This window comes from Leptidea sinapis, chromosome Z (genome assembly GCF_905404315.1).
Source record: "Leptidea sinapis chromosome Z, ilLepSina1.1, whole genome shotgun sequence".
NCBI classification, from domain to species: domain Eukaryota; kingdom Metazoa; phylum Arthropoda; class Insecta; order Lepidoptera; family Pieridae; genus Leptidea; species Leptidea sinapis.
The window spans coordinates 19,849,376-19,871,968 of NC_066312.1; the positions used below are offsets into that span (position 1 = coordinate 19,849,376).

General features: G+C 32.4%; 1 protein-coding gene across 1 annotated transcript in view; it reads left to right on the forward strand.

Moving 5' to 3' along the window:
• The first annotated feature begins 762 nt into the window (after positions 1-762).
• The window catches only part of LOC126979122 (gamma-aminobutyric acid receptor subunit beta-like), a 76,574-nt gene continuing 54,743 nt past the window's right edge, over positions 763-22,593 (forward strand). Inside the window, exon 1 of the mRNA XM_050828334.1 lies at positions 763-908. Coding sequence (XP_050684291.1) covers positions 823-908 — 86 coding nt within the window. The 5' untranslated portion in view covers positions 763-822. The remainder of the gene's footprint in view (positions 909-22,593) is intronic.

A 22,593-nucleotide genomic window follows, 5' to 3' on the forward strand; every position in this document is an offset into this window, starting at 1 on the left:
ATGTAATCTATACCGACACATTTCAAGGTTGTCCGGGAAATAGTAAATATTTACAGCGAGAAGTGAAAGTTGTTTCCTGAGTTTCATCTGATATTTCCCGGAAGCTTCAAACTTTATTTGCCCTTCGTCGTTAATTTACAGGCTGACGATCTAGTGTAAAATGTACGTGTTCTTTAATATACAAATGTTTTTAACCGACTTCGAAAAAGGTGATATATGTTTCAGGTTTTTTATATTTTATTTTTCTCAATCGGAAGAAGAACTTAGTAAGTTTTTTTATTGTTATATAATTTGCTATGAACTTTATGTTCGTACTTTATAAAGTTCAATTATTTACAGATATATTCTTATTATTTCTTATATAAAGGCAATTTTCCGAATACCTCCTGTATTAAAAGATACTATAACAATCAAAGAAGGATTTAGGAAAATGAAAATTAATAATTGGCATTAATTTATTTTTATGTTTTAATGAAGGTTGTTCAACAATTGCTGCAAAAGTTTGTAAAGCCGTTACACAAGTTATAAGATTCCGATCTGCATCAGGTAGTGTTGCGCTATGTTAATAAAACCTGAGCGGTGGCGAAAAGTCAAAGCGTATAGTTGAGGCGCTTAGTCCTTGTCGCTCGATAAGTGCCGAAGATCTGAACTTTGTGGATTGTGGAGGAAAGAAACGCCCGGTCCGCGGTCGATGGTGGGTATGTGAGGGGCGCAGGCGCGAGCTAATGCTGCTACTGAAACCGAGAGCAAGCACTAGTCCACCAGCAACCCGAGAAGCGGTGGCTGGCTATCCAAGTCCGCTAAGAAGCGGCGGACGCAAACATGCCTTCGAATCGTCCGAAACGCGTGCGTTTCATCGCGATCGTGTTTTCTTTAGCAATCGCATCTTTACCGCATGCTGAGCAGGCGTAAGTATGGATTAGATGTCATCACCATCATCATCATCATCATCATCATCATCATCATCATCACCATCATCATCATCGATGTCGTCATTAATGCGTGTCCAACCCGCATTGATCACTGCAGCGCGAAGCCATATCGGGATTATACTTATGCTCCGAATCGGAGGAAGAAACTGATTTTTTTTTACTCCCTTATGGTCGAGGACGACTCTTAATAGATCATAATTCCATAAGTACGTGATTTATTTTTATTTCTTATTTTTAATCTAAATAAGCTGGCGAATTTTCGAATGAGCGTATGCCCCGCGACTTTTAAAAACAATTCTAAGAATTATTGCACTCACGAGATAGTTAACAGATTTTATTATAAATCAATTCAATTTAAACACACTTAAAAAATTATATTGCCTCATTTTAATTTTTACCCACTTTTCACTCACTTTAAAATTTTGGCAAGTATCAAGGACGAATAATATCGAGTATTTTTTGTTATACAAATACAAAGCTAGAGTATGGTCTATATACCAACCTATATAATAATTTAAAAAAACTACAAATTGTTTTGTGATACGACAATCAAGGCCTTTCTTTGTAGTTCAAGATTTCTTATTCGCATGACTGCAATAAGAAACAGTTTCCCATCTAACCAAAATTCTGATTAAACTGGAAATATAACACAATTTTGGGACTTAACTGGAACCCTTATTGGGACATTGTTTACCGATCACATAATGTATATTAATCCGCAAAATGATCCAAAAAATGTCTTGAGCCAAAGATCTTAATATTAACAGAACAAAAAAAAACGATAAATTTATGGAAACTATATCTAGAACAATAAAAAATTTATAACAATAACACTGTCAACCTATCTGTAATTCCAATACATACGATATATGAATGAGATATTATCACTTCGTATGAATCTACAAACTGCAAGTGACCAATGTGGTTAACTAATATGGCCAGTTTTTTAAATAATATAAAATGAAAGGTTAGCAAAGATTTACCAACGCCATAAAATATGCAAGTCAATATATTTAGTCTTACAAAAGTTATGGTCATTTGAAAAAAAAAGTCTGGAATACTTCCTATCTATCATACGAAACAAAGCTAAAAAGGACTAGCTGAGACCTTAGGTAAAGAAGATCGGAGTGATAAGTAGAGCTAATGAATTAGCAGCAATTGTATCATAGTAATAGTTCCATTTGCGATCCAATAGACATACGCTTAAAGCAATTAAAGTCCTCAACAGCTTAAAAGATGAGTACTTAATTTATGAATTTTTAAAGGAAAGTTGAGATTCTCTCCCATGATGTTGGACTAATGTCCTAATCAAAGATATATACGAATTAAAAATTTTGATTCGAAAATTGAAATGTTTGTATAGATATTGAGCTATCTATTTCTTAAATGAAGGAAGCTAAATAAGACTTTAACAACGGGTCCAAATACTGCAGCATACGCTAAGCTAAAAATTAAAATCAGGCGCTTAGTTAGTTTGGTAACATAATGCTTAAAAACTAGTTTATTCTATAGCTAAAATTATAGAATTTTTACGTTTGAATTCTTGCTTAATTGTTTAATGCTTAATTTAACTTGGTCGAATGTTGACAATGAAATTGAAACAATTGGATAATTTAATAATCGGAACTCACTAAACATTTTGTCTTTTATACATTCGTCCTATTTCAAATAAACTAACTTCCATGCTATAATTTTAATTACGTTGAAGGAATATTGTGGGAATATAAAAACTAACCGTGTCTGATAAACAAGTTAAAAATAATCTGGATATTCTTCATGGATGGAAATTAATGTAATTAAACAAATAAAGCCTGAGCTTTTTTCGGTGTGAAAACGCCGCAAATCCCCTTGTAGTATTTTAGCCGAGCAGTTGAGTTACGCAAAATTTAAAAACATATTCTTACATAAAGAAAAATTGCTCGCTTATATATAAGAAAATTAAGCAGATCAAACTACTTTCGTTTATATATTTTATATTTGGAAAACCATCTTCGAAGAAGAAATTTAAACAAAAACTTAAATCCTTATGAATTCTATTAGGCCTGAATAGAATAAGTACTAAAAATTCATTTAATATAATTTGGGAAAGTCCAATTAAATAAAGTTTCAAGATCAGTTTATTAATATTTGATTATATTTCTTATCTAAAATAGCCAGTTCATTTGTAATATTATCCAAAAACTTAAAGCAGAAAACATATTTACAGGCAAATTTACATTCAATGTATATATTTTGTATTCAAATGCGTCTGTTTTTAATCTTTTTACACAATTTTAGACGATATTATTCCCAATAAGTATCTTTCTCTGAGACTACTTAAAGTTCGTGAGGAGTCCTCAAAAATAAGTAACTTACTTTTTCTACGTAGATAATCTACGTAGGAAAAGTTACAGGTGGCAGCTCGTCTTATCTATCTAATATATAAAATTCTATATAATATATAAAAGGGCTGAATCGATTTGTATGAAATTTTGTGTGCATATCGGGTCTGAGAATTGGCCAACATCTATTATTTATAACCTTAAGTAATAAGGGTTACACCCCTAAAAACTTTTTGAATTGCAAATATTTTTATATTATTTATATTATATTTTAATTAATTTATATGGTAAAGTAACTTATTCGGGTAAGCTAGTGTAAATATAAAGTAAAATATATTTATACTGTACCAATGTGGAATGTATAAAAGTATTCAATTCACAAGCTCTAATTAATATTTTTCGACCTTCATCAGCGAGCGAGATTACCTTTCGGGATCTATTTAATTAAAATAGCGAAGTATCGTAAAAATTTAATTAAATTTCAGTACTCTATATAGATACAAATTGAATTAATTTATCAATCGTAATAGTTACTTCATTTTATTTGGGAATAATATAAATGTTAAGTGATAATCTTTTATGTTTTAAAATATATATCATTATTAAAATAACTTCTTGAAAAGCAAAATCTAAATTCCATTCGAAACGGTCTGCCGTAGACCAAAGAAGAAGGGAGCATGAATTTTAGCGGGCCTCGATTATTAATAAAATATCGTAATAATAACTTTTATTCATTAAAATAAAGCGGGTCCAATCATAAATTAATTTATGTTATAGTAACCTCTAGCACACAAACGTTCTGCAGTTTTAATTTTGCAACACTTTTTTTTAAATTTTCTGAAATAGCATAATTATATATATTGTAATATTTAAAAGAAGGGTTAAGTAGTTATCTATATACGCATAATACCTGCTTTAATTTTAATTCCGTATTGTATTATTTATTTAAAAAACTAATGAACAATGTTTCAAAAAATATTATTTTATGAAATAGAAAGATAATCGAGAAAGTTGATCTTGAAACGGCAGATGAATAATGGGTGACTGGTCAAGTTTAGCGAAAATAACTAAAATAGGCAATCAGTTGGTGCCAAGTTACGGAATATATACCGGGACTCCCTACCTAAAGGATAGAGCCAAAAGCAACTCAAATGGCGGCAATGCATCCTTTGACACTGGTTTAACGGATTTCCATGGGTGGTTGGCTTTTTATTTGCATCAGATGAAATACTCACCCGTTCTAATATTATATTTTAAAACGACTACCAATAAACAACATATAGTCTTAAATATAACAGACCTCTTTAAGTAGTAGTTAAGTGTGTGTGTAATCGATAGCTTTGGTTCAAACGCTTGCCGGCCTGAAAACCATACCAACACTAATTATATAATAACCTTCCACTTATAGCGAGAAGGTTAAATAATTAAGCTGAAATTAAAAATTTGATAAACACGTAAGTCTTACAATAATTTTGATTAATTCGATTCAATTACAACTATGCCTACGTGTATACCAAAATACAGTTTATTTTAGTATGTGTGTGTGTATGTTTGTGTGTTTGTTTGTGTGTGTGTTTTTGTTCTGGAAAATCTTCAAGATGACTGATCCCACTTATGCTCGACGTTGAAAGGCAGATGAATAAGGGCTCTGCTTTAAAAAATAAACTTAAATCAAAACAATAAAAAAAATATGTTTACATTCAAGGAAATTACAAAACTTTTACTAACAATTCAGCTGTATACGAACGATTCAGATGTTTCAGATTGAGATAAATAGAGTATTCAACCATAAATATGAATTCCAATGTACTACGAAACTTTTAGAAAACATATTATGTTCCAAATAAATATATAATATCATAATATTGTACGTGTGAATCCGACTGCTCACATGTTTTTTTAAGAGTACTGATTCAGAATATTCCGAAGCTCGAGCTAAAAATTGGCAGGTTGAAGTAAACATTGATATGTGTATTGAAGTAAAACGAGTTGGGCGCTTATGGGATGAGAAAGATACACAGAAATCGCATGACCGACAAGCATATTGATATTTCACTGTAGTTTGTAAATTGCAGTTTAAATCTTAGTTTTTAATAATAATAATGAAAAGGTTTATTTAGTCCAAAAAGTTTACAGAAATCTTATAAATAACAACAATATGGACATTGAAGAACCAAAATGATCTCTAGTCACCATTGTGTTAGGAATCTTACTTCTCAACGATGGTATTCTTTAGACACCGTAGAAGCCAGACTTCGAGAATCAAATATTTATTCATTAAAATAGATATCTTATCCCCCAAAGCCTACTTTTTTATGAAATAAGGGATGAGACGAGCAGGACGTTCAGCTGATGGTAAATGATACGCCCTACCCATTACAATGCAGTGCCGCTCAGGATTCTTGAAAAACCCAAACATCCTGAGCGGCACTATAACTGCGCTCGTCACCTTGAGACATCAGATGTCTCATTTGCCCAGTAATTTTACTAGCTATAAAATTTTATATAGCACCCTTCAGGTCGAAACACAGTAATGTTTTCACATTACTGCTTCACAGCAGAAATGGGCGCCGTTGTGGTACCCATAATCTAGCTGGCTTTTAAAACAAAACTTGGTAAATCGTTTTCTATTATGTATCTCTATTTTTGTATTTATTTTTTGTAACGTTTTCTATTTTTGTTACCGTAAAGCCTGTATAGTTTTAATTTCTGATTATGTTTATATCAATGAGATAATTGTTGGAATTATGGATGGAAAAGAGTGTTGAAAATTCTATTTTATAAAATTGTTAAGGATATATATACAGAATTGCTGTAGTGTATAATTTAATAGCGATTATTTTTAATATAAAACAGCACAATATCTGAAAATAATTTCAACAATAATACATCAATAATATTAATTTGTAATAAGATATACTTTTTGAGCTTGTAAAGAAATATTATTAAGTATTTCTTTACAATTCAAGACAATTCTTCGTGGACACCCACTCCTACTTTTTTATAAGTGTCACAGTTGACCATCAAGTATTAAGTGAGCCCTGTACGTTGATTTATCCAAAAAACTACCAATATAAGGTTCGTAGGCGAGTTATAAATATGAATTATTTTTTGGTATTATGAATTTTATTTTATCATCGAAAAATTCTGAATGAAGAAATCGTGTGGGCTGAGAAATATTTTTCCATTTCAATACTCATCCTTCCTAAAGAATCAATCAAGCGGCAATTGTAAGTAAAGTCTCAAAGATTGGGCCTGTGCCGTACCTTCGCTGAAGAATGAATAATGCTCAAGATTTTCATAAACGTAAGAAATGAGTTAGACGCTGAATTTGAATCAACATTCTAATAGTCTTTTGTTCAATTACAATTCATTCAATTTCAACTTGATATCATCCGCCTTACCGATTTTGTTCACGACTTCGTTCACCACACAACGAAACGATATTTCATTTTCTAACATAAGATCGGTCCTTCCTTTTCGTATATTAGCTGGATCTAATAAATTGACAGTAAATTTAATAGTAGATGGTATTAAGGTTTATGAACCGTGTATACTTTCAGTTACATTTATTTAATGCCTCTATTTGGACATTATAAACAGACACTAAGAAAACTCTTGTTGTAAATATTTTTGATTTTAAGTGGAAAAGTTAAGCCATATACTTAAACTAACATATACTATTGATGTTTTTATTATTAGGATGTTGAAGAACAATATTATTAAACAATACAAAAGTGGAGATGAGAAAAGTCATCAAATTAAATATTAATTGTGTACATATTTTTCGTTAACAGTAATCGAACCCGCAATCCGATTCTCGATAGACAAGCAGGTCTTCTGACCATTTCAGTAAATATTATCACCCACGGCCACAAAACAATAATTCAATTTATTATTCTCGTATTAATACTCGTCACTTTGTTCCGCATTTAATTACAATTGTTTACTCCAATGTCTAGTTTACAGCCACACAACAATTAAACTGTGCATTTACGGACAGCTCTCGTGTTTCTCACATAATATTGTTTGTAAACATCGGGAAATGTTGATACACAATTTAAATACAACATGACCTTACTGGAATTTCCAGCGAGCGACGCTCACTTTCTCATAATAAACTCTGCGTTGAAGTATTCATGGAAATCGCATGTTCCGATATTGTGATTGGCCTATTTATTTCCTTGTCTCTCATAAAGTACTGCTTGTAGCTAATATTTTTCACAATAATATTTCAATTTTATGTTTAAATACTGTTTATAGTATTTTCTTTGATTAACTCGAGTGTTACACATTTAAATAAAACACTTTTAAAGCCCCCCTGAAAACGAGATCTGGAAAGGTCTTGAAACGTCGGGTTAACTGAAATAAAAATAATAATGTAACTTGCTACAATTACACGCGTTTTAATTCTTTAAAAGTGTTTTACTTAAATACTGTTTATTTATTTCTTATAAATTAATAATAATTTATTGGCCCTTTATCCCAAATTCTTGATAACACGATATATATCATTTCACTGTGCGTTTTGGCAAAAGTCTTATCTGTTTCCATTGAACCATGATCCGTGGCAACTACTTCGAAATGGTGAAATTCAAACCAGTTTAACTTTGAGACCGTCATCCAACTGTTTTTGCTGCCACCGTCTTCTTCTTTTACCATCTCTGTGGTTCCATTCTGTCACCAATCTGCTCCAATTATCCTGGGTGCTTCGTATCATGTGATCTCTCCATCTCCACTTCAGCTAATCTATATTTTTAAACTAGTCTGGATTTTGCTATATAATTCTTGTTATTATTACTAAAATACAATAAGCGCGCTATAGACCAAGGTTAAAATGTTCAACTAAATAAACTTTTCCATAGGACTTTTCGTTTCGCCGAAAATCAAGATAAAGCGTTTTTTACCCTTGGTACTTGGTAAAAAGGGAGGGGGGGCTTTACAACTTCCCGATCTCAGATCGTCCGTAAATAATTTTTTCCTTTCATTTATGTTATATTCTCTATATTTTCCAATGGGTTTCATCCTAGGCACTATTATATTTTTTCACTTTTTATTAACGTCAATATCTCATGATAGAAAACACCAAAGTAGACCTTTGTGCAACATTATTTACCGCTTTAAAGAACAATGGGAGACTCGGGGACAAGTCTCTAATGAAAAATATTTGTTGCGTCCTATGAAGAGCATGTTTTTGTTTATTTATACACTTTCTAATCTTCTTTGAAGGTAATTAATTTAAGAAAATCAAGTTCACACATAAAAAAATTGCAAATACGTATATTTATATATATACAAGTAGCCCGAATACTTAACAATTACGGGTGTCAGTATTATTACAATCCAAAGAATGAATGTTTACATATTTCATCATCGTCATCAGCTTGGAGACGTCCGCTGGTGAACAAAGGCCTCCCCCAAAGATCACGACGATCGGTCCTGCGCTGGTCTCATCCAATGTATTCTGACGATCTTGACCAAATCATCGGTCCATATTGTGTGGGGCCTACTAACACTACGACTTCCGGTACGTGGTCGCGATTCGAGCACCTTACTGTGTGCCCTACCCACTGTCACTACCAAACACGGCGAGGGCTTGCTTCCATTAAGAACTTTCAAAGCCCACCTTCCGGCTTTATCATCAGATCAGTTCATATTCTACTACTTGCTATCCTTTCGAATTTGATTGGTTAGTGGCTAAAGTGTATGTGATCTAATTATTTTTCAATTCGCTAAATTATTGGTAGAGCTAATATGAGGCACAAAATAACAGTAAAATCGACAACCTCTTCCTGTTTATAAACTCGGTTTAGAACAGATTACTAGACTCAACACATGTGTTGAGTCTAGTCATCTCCATTAATCCCAATTAATATGTAAAAAAATAGTCTTATATTTTATTTCCTTCTAATACAAATCTTATAATTATATTTACAAAACTATGATCAGTTGAGGCGAGAAGATAGATACTTCATCCATTCTCCGCGCCTCTTGGCCCCACGAGCCAAGTGGTTCGACACTAAACAGCACAAAGATGAAAGTAGTAACTCACTGAGACGGACATATTTGCGACGTTTGCTGTCTTCGGCAGTAGAAACAGCAGCCCCGGCACCGACGGCGCTGACGTAACATGAGAAGGAGCCAGATATATTTAAATATATGTTGTATTTATATTGATTTTGATTTATATCAAAACAAAATATGAGAAAATTTCATTTTTTTTCAATCACCAATATTTTTTTTTGGTTGTCTTATAACTATGCGTGTCTGTTCTCAGTTTTGCTTTTCTACATTTTGAATATTCAATTATATGAAGTAAGTTCGTGTCTTACCCAAAAATTAAAAAAAAAATCATAGTTTACCACTTAAATGCGTATGTTCCGTAGAGTCATTATAATTAAATTCATGTTTAAACAATTATCAAATATATATAATACATGAAAGTGACAATAAAATCAATTAAAAGTTTTAATCATAAATAATTAGGATACATAGAACAATTGGAATTCAAGTACGCGTCAGTGCAGGCAATCATAAAATTAAAGTAACTACATACATTACATTTTGCTATGCAATAAGTAAGTTCATTAAAGTTTAAATCACAAAATATCTTACTCGCTCAATTATAACAATGCAGTTACTTCGTGAATGTAATGCAAAGTCTGAAGAAGATTTAAATTAAAATTCGGAAATGAAACATGAAGAGAAAATGAAGTTCTCAAATGAACAAACTAAAAGCTTGGAAGTAATATCACAACCTCGACGAAATAGAGTTCATATATTCTTTAGTTTTTTAAAGCCTTAAAATTTCACTTTCCGCTGATGTTATTATTTCAAAAAGAGCAAAAATGCTCAATTACTTACGTATAAGATACCTTTTATGTAAGACCTCAATCAATCTTGCCTTTTTGAATTGAAAACTTCTTTAGCGGCGTTAATCATTTTCCTTGGGATGGGTATAAAATATTAAACTCGCGTCAGGACACGTAGCCTGATCTGAAATTCGTAAGACAGTCGTTGAAATTATGGTTGAAAGATTTATACTTCTAACTAATAATAGTTTTGCTATTTCAACTCAATGATTGCGAAGCCGAAACACCGAGAGGTCCAGGGATCGTATCTCAGCCATAAAATATTATAACAGTTTAATTATTCGGTTTTTAAGCTTTGTCATTAGCGAAGATTATCCGTGAGGCACTAGTTATACCTATGCATTTTTATCATTTGGTCAAATGAATGGACAGAGTTCAGGGTGGTAGAAGACAAGTGACCACGTTTGAAAACTTATGGTTTGAAACCCCTACGCCCTGCTGAAAAGCTGAATATTTGTGGTTTGCTCTAGAACCGCTTCCATTAAAGATTAAGTTTATTTTTTGGATACGTAAGAAGACTTCTCTTCGTATAGATCTAGAATAGCGTTTAAACCTCTACACAGTGAAAAAGTGAAAGTTTGGTCTAAAATGCTGGACTAACCGAGATTGGATTATTTTGAAGATCGCAGATAGTAGTGACAATAAGTATTGACCGTTGCATTGCTACACTTTAAGATTATTGTACTAAGACCTCAGGCCAAAATTAATGTTATACTGAAAACATACAGTACAGTTTGGGGTCAGAGGTCAAACTGAGTTGAAATTGTTTTTCTTCCTTGCTGCATTTCTAGGTTGATTTGATTTCCAGATATGGTCTCGTTGCTCTTCCGATTTTGCCTAAGAATGCATCTCATTGGGAACCTGCAGTCAAGGGTGTACGTTGATAAAACTTGTTCAGTACAAGATTTGTCAACTTCCTCCTTTGACTTCAAAGTTTCAAGAAATCATCAGACGTGGAATTACAGCAATTCAAGAAGAAACACTGCAAATTGTCCAACGGAATGCCTCCGAGGAAGGACGTCGTTTATCAGATATTCTAATAATAGGTTAATTTATAATTTTTAATTAATTTCTATAAATTAACTACACTTTTATTATTATTTTCAACTCGCTTTCTTAATACTCTAAAATAATTCATTAATTTCAAAAGTTATTCATCAGCCTGGACTAAGCCAACCACTAAGCAGCGATTATAAAAATAAAAAGCATTTATAGACTGGACAAAAACTTGCAAATTGCATATTTAGCTTAAAACTAAAAATAAATACACAAATTAAAAATATTAAAAAGAAATAACGCAGAATGCCACACCAAGGCAGCGGTACGTAATTGAAAAATGTGTTCATTAGTTCTCATGTGTTTCTGCATAATTATGATTAAAGCTTGGGTTACGTAATTAATGTGTAATGTAGGTATTAAAATATTCACTCTATTCCTAAATCAAATAGAACCACCACGCTACGCTTCGCCAAAAGCTTGGTACCCACTAAAAGATTTGCTAATTATTTTAAATTTAGTGTCTTTTGTTGCTCAGACTGTAAACATGTGAATTTAAATATTTTTAAGTGATAGTTATTGAAAGTGACAGGAATCATCTATATCAGTGAATTTTTGACGATCGCCGAAAGAAACTGGTATCGAGACTTCTCTTTAAAATATAATAGATTGAATTGTATCTTGTATTAGTTTAATTCACAAAGTTGTGGCTTAACCACTAAAAAACTTGTTGCGCCCATTCTTCTCAGGTCTGTGGCATTTTTTTATGGAAAGGGTGGTAGTTCTTGATTTACAATAAGTGATGTCTCATCCTATTTGGAATAAAAATATTTGAATTTGAAATATCTTCAGCAAAACTGAGAAGCAGTGCTTCAAATTTCAAGACATTCCCAGTAGTTTTCATCAATAAAGTGACACTACTTCACGCCGCTTTAGGGGATCCAATATTATTTTAACATAATATTATAATATAAGTGCGTCAATAGGCCATGTTTTTTTATTGTTTAAATTATTTGATTGCATACTTGTGATAAATTCACTATTTTATTACTATTAATGTATGGTACTACACACATCAAAACAGTCTAAGCAACATGTACTAATTTAAATTTTCGGAGGGTTTTTCACATTATAACGTTGTATTTTATTATAAAATAATATTTTTAGGGTCCTATGATGTAAAAATAACAGCTGTTGTCTTTATAAGTTCTTTTAATAACAGAAATTAACAATATTAGAATATACTGCAGAAACTAAGGTACATAAGCAACTAAACATTTTTTTAACAAAATGAAATTCCTAAAGAAAATGAATTTATTGTGAAAGAATGGGTAATTTAATACAAGGTATGGCCTCCTCTGCTATTCAGAAATTGTCGGCAAAGATTATTCATTGAATTAATGAGACTGTTTATGTCATCTTGCGGTATTCGCTCCCCATGGAATTGTAGCAAGTCCTTTAGCTGTTGGGTTGTTGTCACTCCGTCCAAGTCCTTCAAAACACGTCTCTGGAGCATGTCCCATGCGTGCTCGATGGGGTTGAGGTCTGGCGATTATGCAGGCCAGGGCAATACCCGGACGTTGTCCGTTGCCAAGTATTGACTGGTTCACCGAAATGTATGTGAACGCGCATTGTAATGCATTAACGTAAAATCGGAACCAAAGGTTTGTGCAAATGGATGGGCATAAGGTCTGAAAATATCCTGAACGTAATTTTCAGCGTTCATGTTTCCATTTACAAAAACGAGCTCAGTTCGCCTGTTCTTCATAATACCTACCCATACCATAACTGGTGAGCCACTGTATGGATGAACTTCCTGAATGCACCTGAGCCTATCAGTATTTCCTCGCCGACGGTACACTCCCACCCTTCTTCTATCAGGCCTTAAATTATAAAATTAAGACTAAACCACGGACGAGTAAAAAGCCAAGGACTCCGTGTCACCTTACATAACAGTGAAGCACCAAAAAAAGCCGGTAAACGTGTAAATACATCGCCCCACGCACGCACTTACACTAATACAAGCCGATCGGCCGCCATTATGAGATTTGCCATCGTCTGTGACAGAATAGTTTGCGTCGCAATAAAATATTTTAAAAATGCAGTCAAGCGTTGTAAAAAAGTGTAAAACCAATACTATAAAAGTATTTGTGGATATATGATTATTTAAGGGAGAAAAAATTGTGTAACTGGTATCCCCCGTAACCGCACACACACTAGTATAAAGGTGCATCACTTGCTAATATCACGGTGCAGAGTCCTTCTTTTTTTACTAGTCCGTGCGCTAAACGTAGTAATAGAAACGCACTTAAATTTAAACAAATTCCGTTTCAATAAATTTTATGAAAAAAACAAAACATAATCGATTTTTTTTTACAACCAGCCAGTATGTCATCAATAACAAAAAAGTTTACATACACTTTGAGTGAATAAAGATTTGTAAGATGATGCATGTTGCTTGGACTTTTTTGATATGTGTATTATTACTATGTAATCAGCTGGCTACTCCAGCTAATTTAAGTGCTATTTTAGTATAATTTTATTATTTTGTTTTAATTTTTTATCTTATTAGTGTACTGTTAGTGAAATTTGTAAAATATATAATTTAATTATGTACCTATTTGTTAATAACCTAGCTTTAAGTTTTCTTTAAGAATAAAAAAAATATTCTGTGACAATAGTAATTAGTATGATGTAGTGTTATTAAATTGTTGCATCACTTTGCATACATTGTAATTGAAATGATTTGTAAATTGAAAATAAGAACTTGTAATAGTTTCTTGCTCATTCTCCTCAAAGGAAATCTGCCTTCCGAATGAGCTGTATTAAACAATAACATATTTCAAGAGTAATATAATTTACTTTTGAAATAAAATATTGTGATGATTTGATATGCCTATCATATGAGTATATATTTATGAGAGGATTTCTGAATCTTTTCTGCATCATTACCAGCATCGGACTACACGCAACAAACATTAATATCATCAGCACCATTTGGACTCCCACTTAAATCTAAGCCTTAGGAAATTTGGCAGTGTTCCGGGACGTTTGATTTACTTCGATAGTAAATACACACCTACAGGGTGTAATCGTTAAGGGTGACCGAGTGTGTGGCGATTATTCCGTTATTATTACAGATATCAAAAAAGCTTTAAACTGATATCGAAAGTAGGTTACCTAATCAGTAAAACACTTTTGGACATGAAACACTTTTCTTAATTCAAACGAGAAGTATCCAAAATTTTGACATTAAACACACTCATACATTTTGTTTAAAAATTGGTAGAAAGGATTTAGTTTACTTATTTTAAAAGGTTATCAATAAATTATATTGTAACCCGAGCCCGTTGCGTCATGTGGTGACCTTGGCGTCACTTGACTCCTATAGCACAGAACAGAAAAAACTAGTTTTTCTGTTCTGTGTATAGGAGCAACGCGCGGTTTGTCACTCGCTACCCGGGCAGATGTGCTTGATTCGGATATTAAAGCAATCTTTCTATTATTTCTATTGATCTAATCAAGTAATAAAACATATTATTTACATAATTATATACTAACCTTACCTCTATACTTGTATTTTCTTCACCAAACGATACACGTATTAAATAAGTCTTCAGTGTGTATGATTCCATATAAAACTGTATTGCAACCACGAAATTTTCGTGTTCCGCTGATAAATAAAGTTATACTCAACCATTGCTAACGTGATCGGTACATCATAGTACCTTGTAGCGATACGATCGAGTATTGAAACCAATTGAATTGCCAACACAAAATGTTCAAGACAAATTGATGTGTCGATTAGTTCTATAATTGCCTATATTTGATTTAACAATTTAAGGAACAAATATCAATATGAGACTGGGTCCTTGATAAACGCGTGTGTCCTATTTTAATATGTGTACATGTTTATATGTCTGATAAAATATTCAGCCACTGCGTCGTCTGAGATAATATTACTCACCAGTGGTAAGTATTACTGACCTTCGTACATGCGCTTGGATGCCTTCATTATATTACCGTTCTATTGTGTTTTATGAGTATCACTTAATTGATTTTGAGAAACTCTTTCTTACTGTATTGAATCTGTATATATATATTAAATTTGGCTTTTTGACAATCGTATAAAGCGACAAAGTATTTTCTAATCCCATCAGTGAGGGTTATCACCTGTAAAGTAGATCCTGTACTTGAAGCCATAACCTGAGAGTTGAACAAGGCATACAAGATTTTATGACGATACGTCACTCGAACGGTTAGCTCAAATGGAGGAGCACTCGCACGGAACGCGAGAGATTGTGGGTTCGAGACCCGCATCGTTCATAAAATTTTGTGTTCAAATTTTTGTGTCTTTTACATCTTTAATTTTAACTCTTAATAATATTACTCGTACTAACGTTTTACGAGAGCTAACGATTGAAACATAAACAAGAGTCACATCACAAATCAAATCAAACAAAGAAGAAATAATTTAAAATAGTGGACCTTCTCTCTCCACCGGTCGCAATAATTCACAATCCTTACTAAAAATAACGATTTCCGAAGCGAGTGATACAAAGAAACTTAGAATGTAGATGATAGATATGTCGCTACAATACCCAAATGTATTCACTATAATAATTGCTATCATCATATTTCTGAATAATTGACTGAATAATTGAACATCCAACATGTTCATTAAAATACAGATTTGGTTTGAATGAGAAGGCAAACTTAAAATTAATTGAAGTTAAACTTCTTTAGGCGCATTATGAAAAAATTATGAGATTGAAATTTTAAGATGCGCGCGCATCACTATAACACAAAAGTAACAGGTTGAAGTTGGTTCCTAAAATTTTCTGATGTTTGCGGCATTCGTTATTTTTTTTTTTGGTTTTTTCGTCCATTATTAGGGCAGGGGCATACAGGCGTATTCATTATTTAATAATTAATTGCCATCGTTGCAAGAATTTTACGTAATTGTTCTTTCTAAATACGTAGAATAGCACGATAAATAAATCAATTGAATGATTTTTGCTTCATTAGGCCAAAGAAGTATAACTTCTTGCGTGCAAACATAAGTACACACACAGATGTTTTTACTGTGTTTTTGTTGACCTTGAAATATATCAACTGAAGTTATTACGTAGTCCATATTTTAGGGAATTATAGGTGCTTATAAACGATCGCACGATTGATAAATTTGAAGTTTTTTTCAATTTTAATAAATAAAAATTTCAGCATTCCAAAATAATTATATGTTTATAATATACTTATAACTATTATTTTTAATCTATGAGAGTAGCACTCACATATTATGAATATACTAGACGAAAGGCTAACATGACTTAATTCCGCAAGTTGCTTTAGCAAGCAAATTAAATTAAGCTGCTTGTGTAGCTCGGGGAATCCGTAATCTTGCAAATGTAAATACGGTACGTCTAGTTTGTTTTAGCTGTTTAACACATTACTTGCCGTCTTGCTTGTACTAAATTACATTACGCTACCAGGAAGCTTTTATTGATTTTCTTGTTATTGTTACTGCAATCTGTTCATAGTAATAAATTCAAAATATAACCATCTTTTGTTCTATAGCTTATTGAAAACAATACGCTGTTTCAGTGTCGGGATACAAGACCGCTTTAAGCCAAAATATTTATCACCAGGTTGCTTTTAGATTCCAACACTTAATTAAACGAACATAGACTGATTATAAAAATATTAATAATCTAATACATCATAGAAAAAATTATAAGTTGATTTAAGGATAGTATAGGATTTACAATCAATCAATCAAATAAATTTTATTCATTTACTTCTCCTCAAAATCTATACACCACTCCGAAATTGTTGAGTTTTAATTACAAGAAGTGGCAAAAATTTATGTTTTCACGCTTTTAATCATTACTTCAAGTATTTTTACAAAATATTTGTGCAATCAATAAAAAAATTGTAAAACATTACCTATTCTAGAATTCAGAAAATATAAAAATAGTCGTTGTTATGATGAATCATATTTTAAGTATATAGGTCCTATTGAGTAACTGGTAACCTTACTAAGTATGTTAGCATAGCTATTGGTACAGTTACAGAAACCTTAAAAGTGATGGCGTCCGAATTATATTGTCTTTAGAGCTTTAGAACGCTTACGAATCAATCGATTCAACCCCCTCTTTCACTTGAAAGCTGCTATTTTTATTCCGATATTAGTAATTGATTACTCGTATATCAGCTGTTAATGAGCATCTCGAACAGTAAGGTACGATAGAAAACTTCCCAGAAACAGAATGTAATTGTCAAGCCAACTTCTAATGTTAAGCTAATCTTAAATGTCGTGGTCTTCAACGGACGGATAGTATCACTACATCAATCAAATTGAATTTTGTTTAATAATTTCAAAGGTCTCATTTTTTAACGTCAATGATAAAATGAAATTCAATGTTAAAACTGGCAATGTCGGAAAATTATCAATAGATAATACTGCAAAAGCTTAAGAAGAGTTACAATACGATAAATGTCTGCGTGCCATATCGAACTAAACCAAGCAATAGCTGTCAATAAACTGGTGGAGCAAAAGCAAACAGCTGTCAAAAGTAAATAGAGTTTCTAGTTAGCGTTCAGTTTACACAAAGTGCCGGCTAGCATCGCGAAAATTAAATTGATTGAATCAATAAAATTTGAATATTGAGAGAGAACTGTTTTATTAAAACAATTGGGAATTTGGATTATGATTTTGTGTGTATTATCAACACTAGTCGAACCATTAAGGGGCTTACGGCCGCTCCCAATATTCAGCCTCTATCTCCGGTTGTGGCCTACTTGAGATAAAAATCGTAACTTTTGTTGACTTTTCTTTCCCAATAAACTTATTGACGGTAACTCACCATATTCATATTAGCCAGTATTGCTATTATTTTATTTTATGAGTATTGAATGAGAATATCACATGGATAGATTTCTATTTATTTACTTTATTATGAGAAAAAAAACAAGTAAATGAAATAATTACTATTATAAATTAAAACAGAACAACAAGTACGTATTTCAGCTAATTTCACGACGCTCACACTGTTTAATTCTGCTCGGGATCTACGGACTCACTCCCTTTCTGTCTCCTACTTTCTAACTTTGTGTATCTTTCTTTCTCTTTACCTCTTGCGTTAGAATATTACGCTATTCGTTGCTAACGCACGCGCTGGCATGTAACAGGTGTAACAGGTACTACGCGCATGCGTTCGAGCGCCACGCGTTCACTCTCGCTCTATCTTTTTCTATTCCCCCTCCCCAGGAGCAGTGAACGTTTAACGCAACCGTGATTTCATACCCCCTCCGTCGTAGCGTTAAATCTTGCTGGAAGTCGCATTAGAATGGAAGTTTCATTTCAAAAACAGTAACAGTTGTACATAGACATAAACTTGACTAAAGCTAACTGGTAAAACACATTCAACTGAAACCTTATACAATTCTCACTAAACATTAATAATTAATTATTCAAAGTTAAATACAGAAATAAAAGCAACCATGTGTCACATAATATCAATACTATGTAGTATATAATAATTTGCAACGGAACATTTCAAAGTTAATTGCCCATTAATTATATCTAGTAATTAATATTAACTACAACTAACATAATAAAAAAAATACGTTTAAGTTCACGCCTAATCTATTCCTTGCTCATGTTAAAGAAATTTAGATCAATAAAAATCTAAAAATATTTAGATAAATTATTAGTGTTTGGATATAATTATGACAAGAGAAGTATAATTATATATACAAATATATTATAATATACATTTTCTATTTTATAGTTGTTAAATCCTATAAAAATGTTCGCTGTCTGGCTACATATCTATTTCGACAATACTAAAGGTTACTCGGGATATTTGAAAGTGAGAGTGAAATGTGAAAACCATTGAGAGTGAAAGTGCTCTACTAAAACAATTGGAATATCAGCTCAGCTGTGTAGTTTTCATTAATAGTCGTGATTACTTTTAGATAACATTTTCATTAACCAAGCAGATGGTCGGTGCTTAAAACTTTATTCGTACATGGCTTACCAAGTTAATAATTTCGTCGATTTTAAGTGGTATTTATTAATTTAAAATAGCAATAAAAAATAAAACAAAGCAATTCTGTGGTTTGAAGCATCTACAATGCAAGTGCAATATTTTTATCACAAAATAATATATTATAATATTAACATTAATATCAGCATAATAATCGAAAGAAATATAATTTGAACATATTATCATGCTAAATTCATATAATAAAAAGATAATGTTCCGTTACCGTAACACTTTCCGTATTTATATTTTGCGCCACCGATGAACGATAGTTGGCACTAGAATTTAGTGCAATGGCAATATGTAGCTACAACTAGCTGTCATGCATGAAGTTCTTGACGGCTGACAGAGCTAACGTGGCAGCTTCCGTCTACACACGGCTGTCAACGAGTTGAAAATCAACGGTTGGTACGAAACCTTGGCGTGCGCGCAACTCTTCCAAGATCCTATCGACCACGCGAGAATCTGTGTAGCTGGTGGAGAGTTATCGAGTGTCAGTAGCAGTTCAAGGTGCATCGTATTGTTATTGCCTAGTTTAAAATGATAACATCGTCATCGTTAGACCCCGCTGGTATTAATTCCCAAAGTGGCACGGGCCACCAAGTTGCGAGTTTGCCACAATATTTGGTGCCGAAGCCTGGATTCCACCTATTTCACCAATCAATTTGTGTATGGTACTAATTACTGGTTAATCATATCATCGTAAATCACGTTATTTATAGTAACAAATTGTCTTTTCAATAGATTTGAGTTCTTTAATTCTAACCCAATTAGCCTATTTATCGATTGCATGTACCTACATACGTAGTACTTAGATTGACCCATATTGGACAGGGATTTTATCCTATATAACGCAAAGTATTGAATTGCTATATGAACAAATAACAATCATATGTATACGGTTGTTATTTTCTAGTCGGTTTATAGTTATTCAATCTTTATTCACTGCACTATATGCACTAAAAAGTATAACAATAACTGTATTCATATTATCGTATTTTTAACTAATCTGATTAATTAATCTAATTCTAGTTACAGTTATTGTTATTTTTGGTATCGGTGTCCTCCCGCCGTGGCTCCGCTCTCGCCTATCGCCTCCTCAAGTCGCGCATGCGACTCAAGCACATCTCACCTATATAACTATGTATGTAGTTAAAAACCTACCTTGGCTGACACCGACTCCAAAATAGCAATAATCGTAACTAGAATTAGATTAATTAATTAGATTGTTTTTTAATTATTTATACCTATTAGTGCATAATATATATATTATCTATAGTTTTGGAATAGTGTTTTGAAGACGGTTGTGTTTTTGTTTATATTTTTTTAATTATAGTCTTTAGTTAACTTAAGTACACTAACTAATAAATTTGTTTAAATATCAGTAGTGTAGATCTACTAAATTTTGCAATGCAGCAATGAACGTAAGCACATCGCAGATCGCACCCTCAATGTAAGTCGTTAAGGAGTTCCATTGATCATCATATTCGACTACGACAATTACTTGACCATAATGATGTTACGGTAAGTGACTGAAATATTTGGATAGCATGAAAAGATCCGACCGAGTATCGTTAATTTGCTCCTAAGAATTGAAGAGTTCTGTTGCTTTCGCATGGATCCCATAATCAGAACTTAACTAAACTCTCACCAAAGTACTTTTGAAGTATATCCTTTCCAATAAAAAAAGAATCATCGAAATCGGTTGGCGCGATATTGAGTTATTCGTAAATTTGTCGCGCATATACTTATAGCAATTAAAGATTTTTATGGTTTTCTCATAGATTCCATATGTGGTCCACAGATCTGGACTAAATTACAATGAGACCACACGGGAAGCACCAGCTTTCAAATAAAAAAAGATTTATCATAATCGGTTCATTCAGTCGAAAGTTCTGAGGTAACAAACATAAAACCTCCTTTTTTAAATCTGTTAAAAATTAGCGCACGTTGAATTACGCAAAATAAAGGTTTTATTTAATTTTAACATAACAAAATAACCACGTAACTGATCACTCAACACACACTTTGCATTCCATCCAATCTAGTTTATACGTTATACAAATAAAGCCCATTGGGCTCCATTCGTTTTGGGGATCGAGCAGGTACTGAGTTCTGTGAATCTCACTGTGTTGTGTACGGTGTACCCCACAAGTTTATTAGTAATTAGCGTATATTTTGATACAACTTGCAAATAAACTTGTGTGGAGTATCGTACACGTTAATGATTTTATTGGTTTCAATGCAGTACAACCCAGAAGTTTGCTGTACTTTAGTTAATTTTACTTTGTTTGATCTGTTTTACGTGCCTAGGTTATTTTAAATCGAATTGAGTGTCATTCTGTCATTGCGTTTAAGTTTTATTTTATTTTATGTAGAGCTTTATTTCCTTACTTCCATACATTTAGGTATTTATTTATAAATTGTATATATTAGTATGTGTTAATATTTCATTATTATAAATAAAAGTATTTTGTTCCTGTTGTTCTTTAATATTTTAAACTTCTCTCAATTGATCTCTGACAAACATTATTTTCTAAGTTTCTATAGGTTAGAGGCCATGTCCGGCAGATGTAAGTGAGGCATGGTATTAACCAGGACTCCATAGCTTTTGTTTTAAGCTTGGCTGGCAAATTTGGTTTAAGAATTTCCTACATAGACCAATAGTTATTCCACGTGCTTTTAGTTCTAAGTTCTATTACTTTCTCATTGCAAGATTTGAATGATATAACATGCCCTAGGTAAATGTAGTCGTCAACATATTCAATAAATTTTCCATTAAGATTCATAGGTACCTGTTCTTTGTTAGTCATTATTTTTGATTTTTCAAGGCCCACTTTCTAACTTTCTTGGTGAGTTTATCATGATTGCAGTTCTTTTGGACCTTCTGAGAATAATACAATATCATCTGCAAACCTGAGGCGTGAGAAAAGTTTTGCGTGTAGTTGGAGCCCTTTATTTTTCCAGTTTAGTGCTCTAAAGACTTGCTCTAAAACATTTGTAAAAAACTTCGGCGATAGTGGGTCTATAGTTGGAGATGTTTTTTGAATCCCTGTTTTGAATAGTAGTACTATATCTGAGCTTGTCCATTATTTTGGTATATTTTTCGTTATTGAAATGTGATTAAATAGCTTAGGTAATTGCCTAATCTATGTATCTTTTCAAGCAGCGATCATCTCGTTAGTAATGCCATCTGGTCCGGGGCTTTTATCTAATTTTAATGTTTTATTGATGTTTCTACTTCACTTTCGAGGAACAATGGAATTGTTCTAATTTGAAATATTCCTTGGATGATTCTGTTAGCGTGTATGGTTTTTTATAGAAATTTGTCGCAACTTCTAATTCTTTCCTATTTGTGACTACTGCTCCTGTTTCTGCCTGTAATTGATTCATCAGTTGTTTGTTAGTACAGAAATGTTTGCTT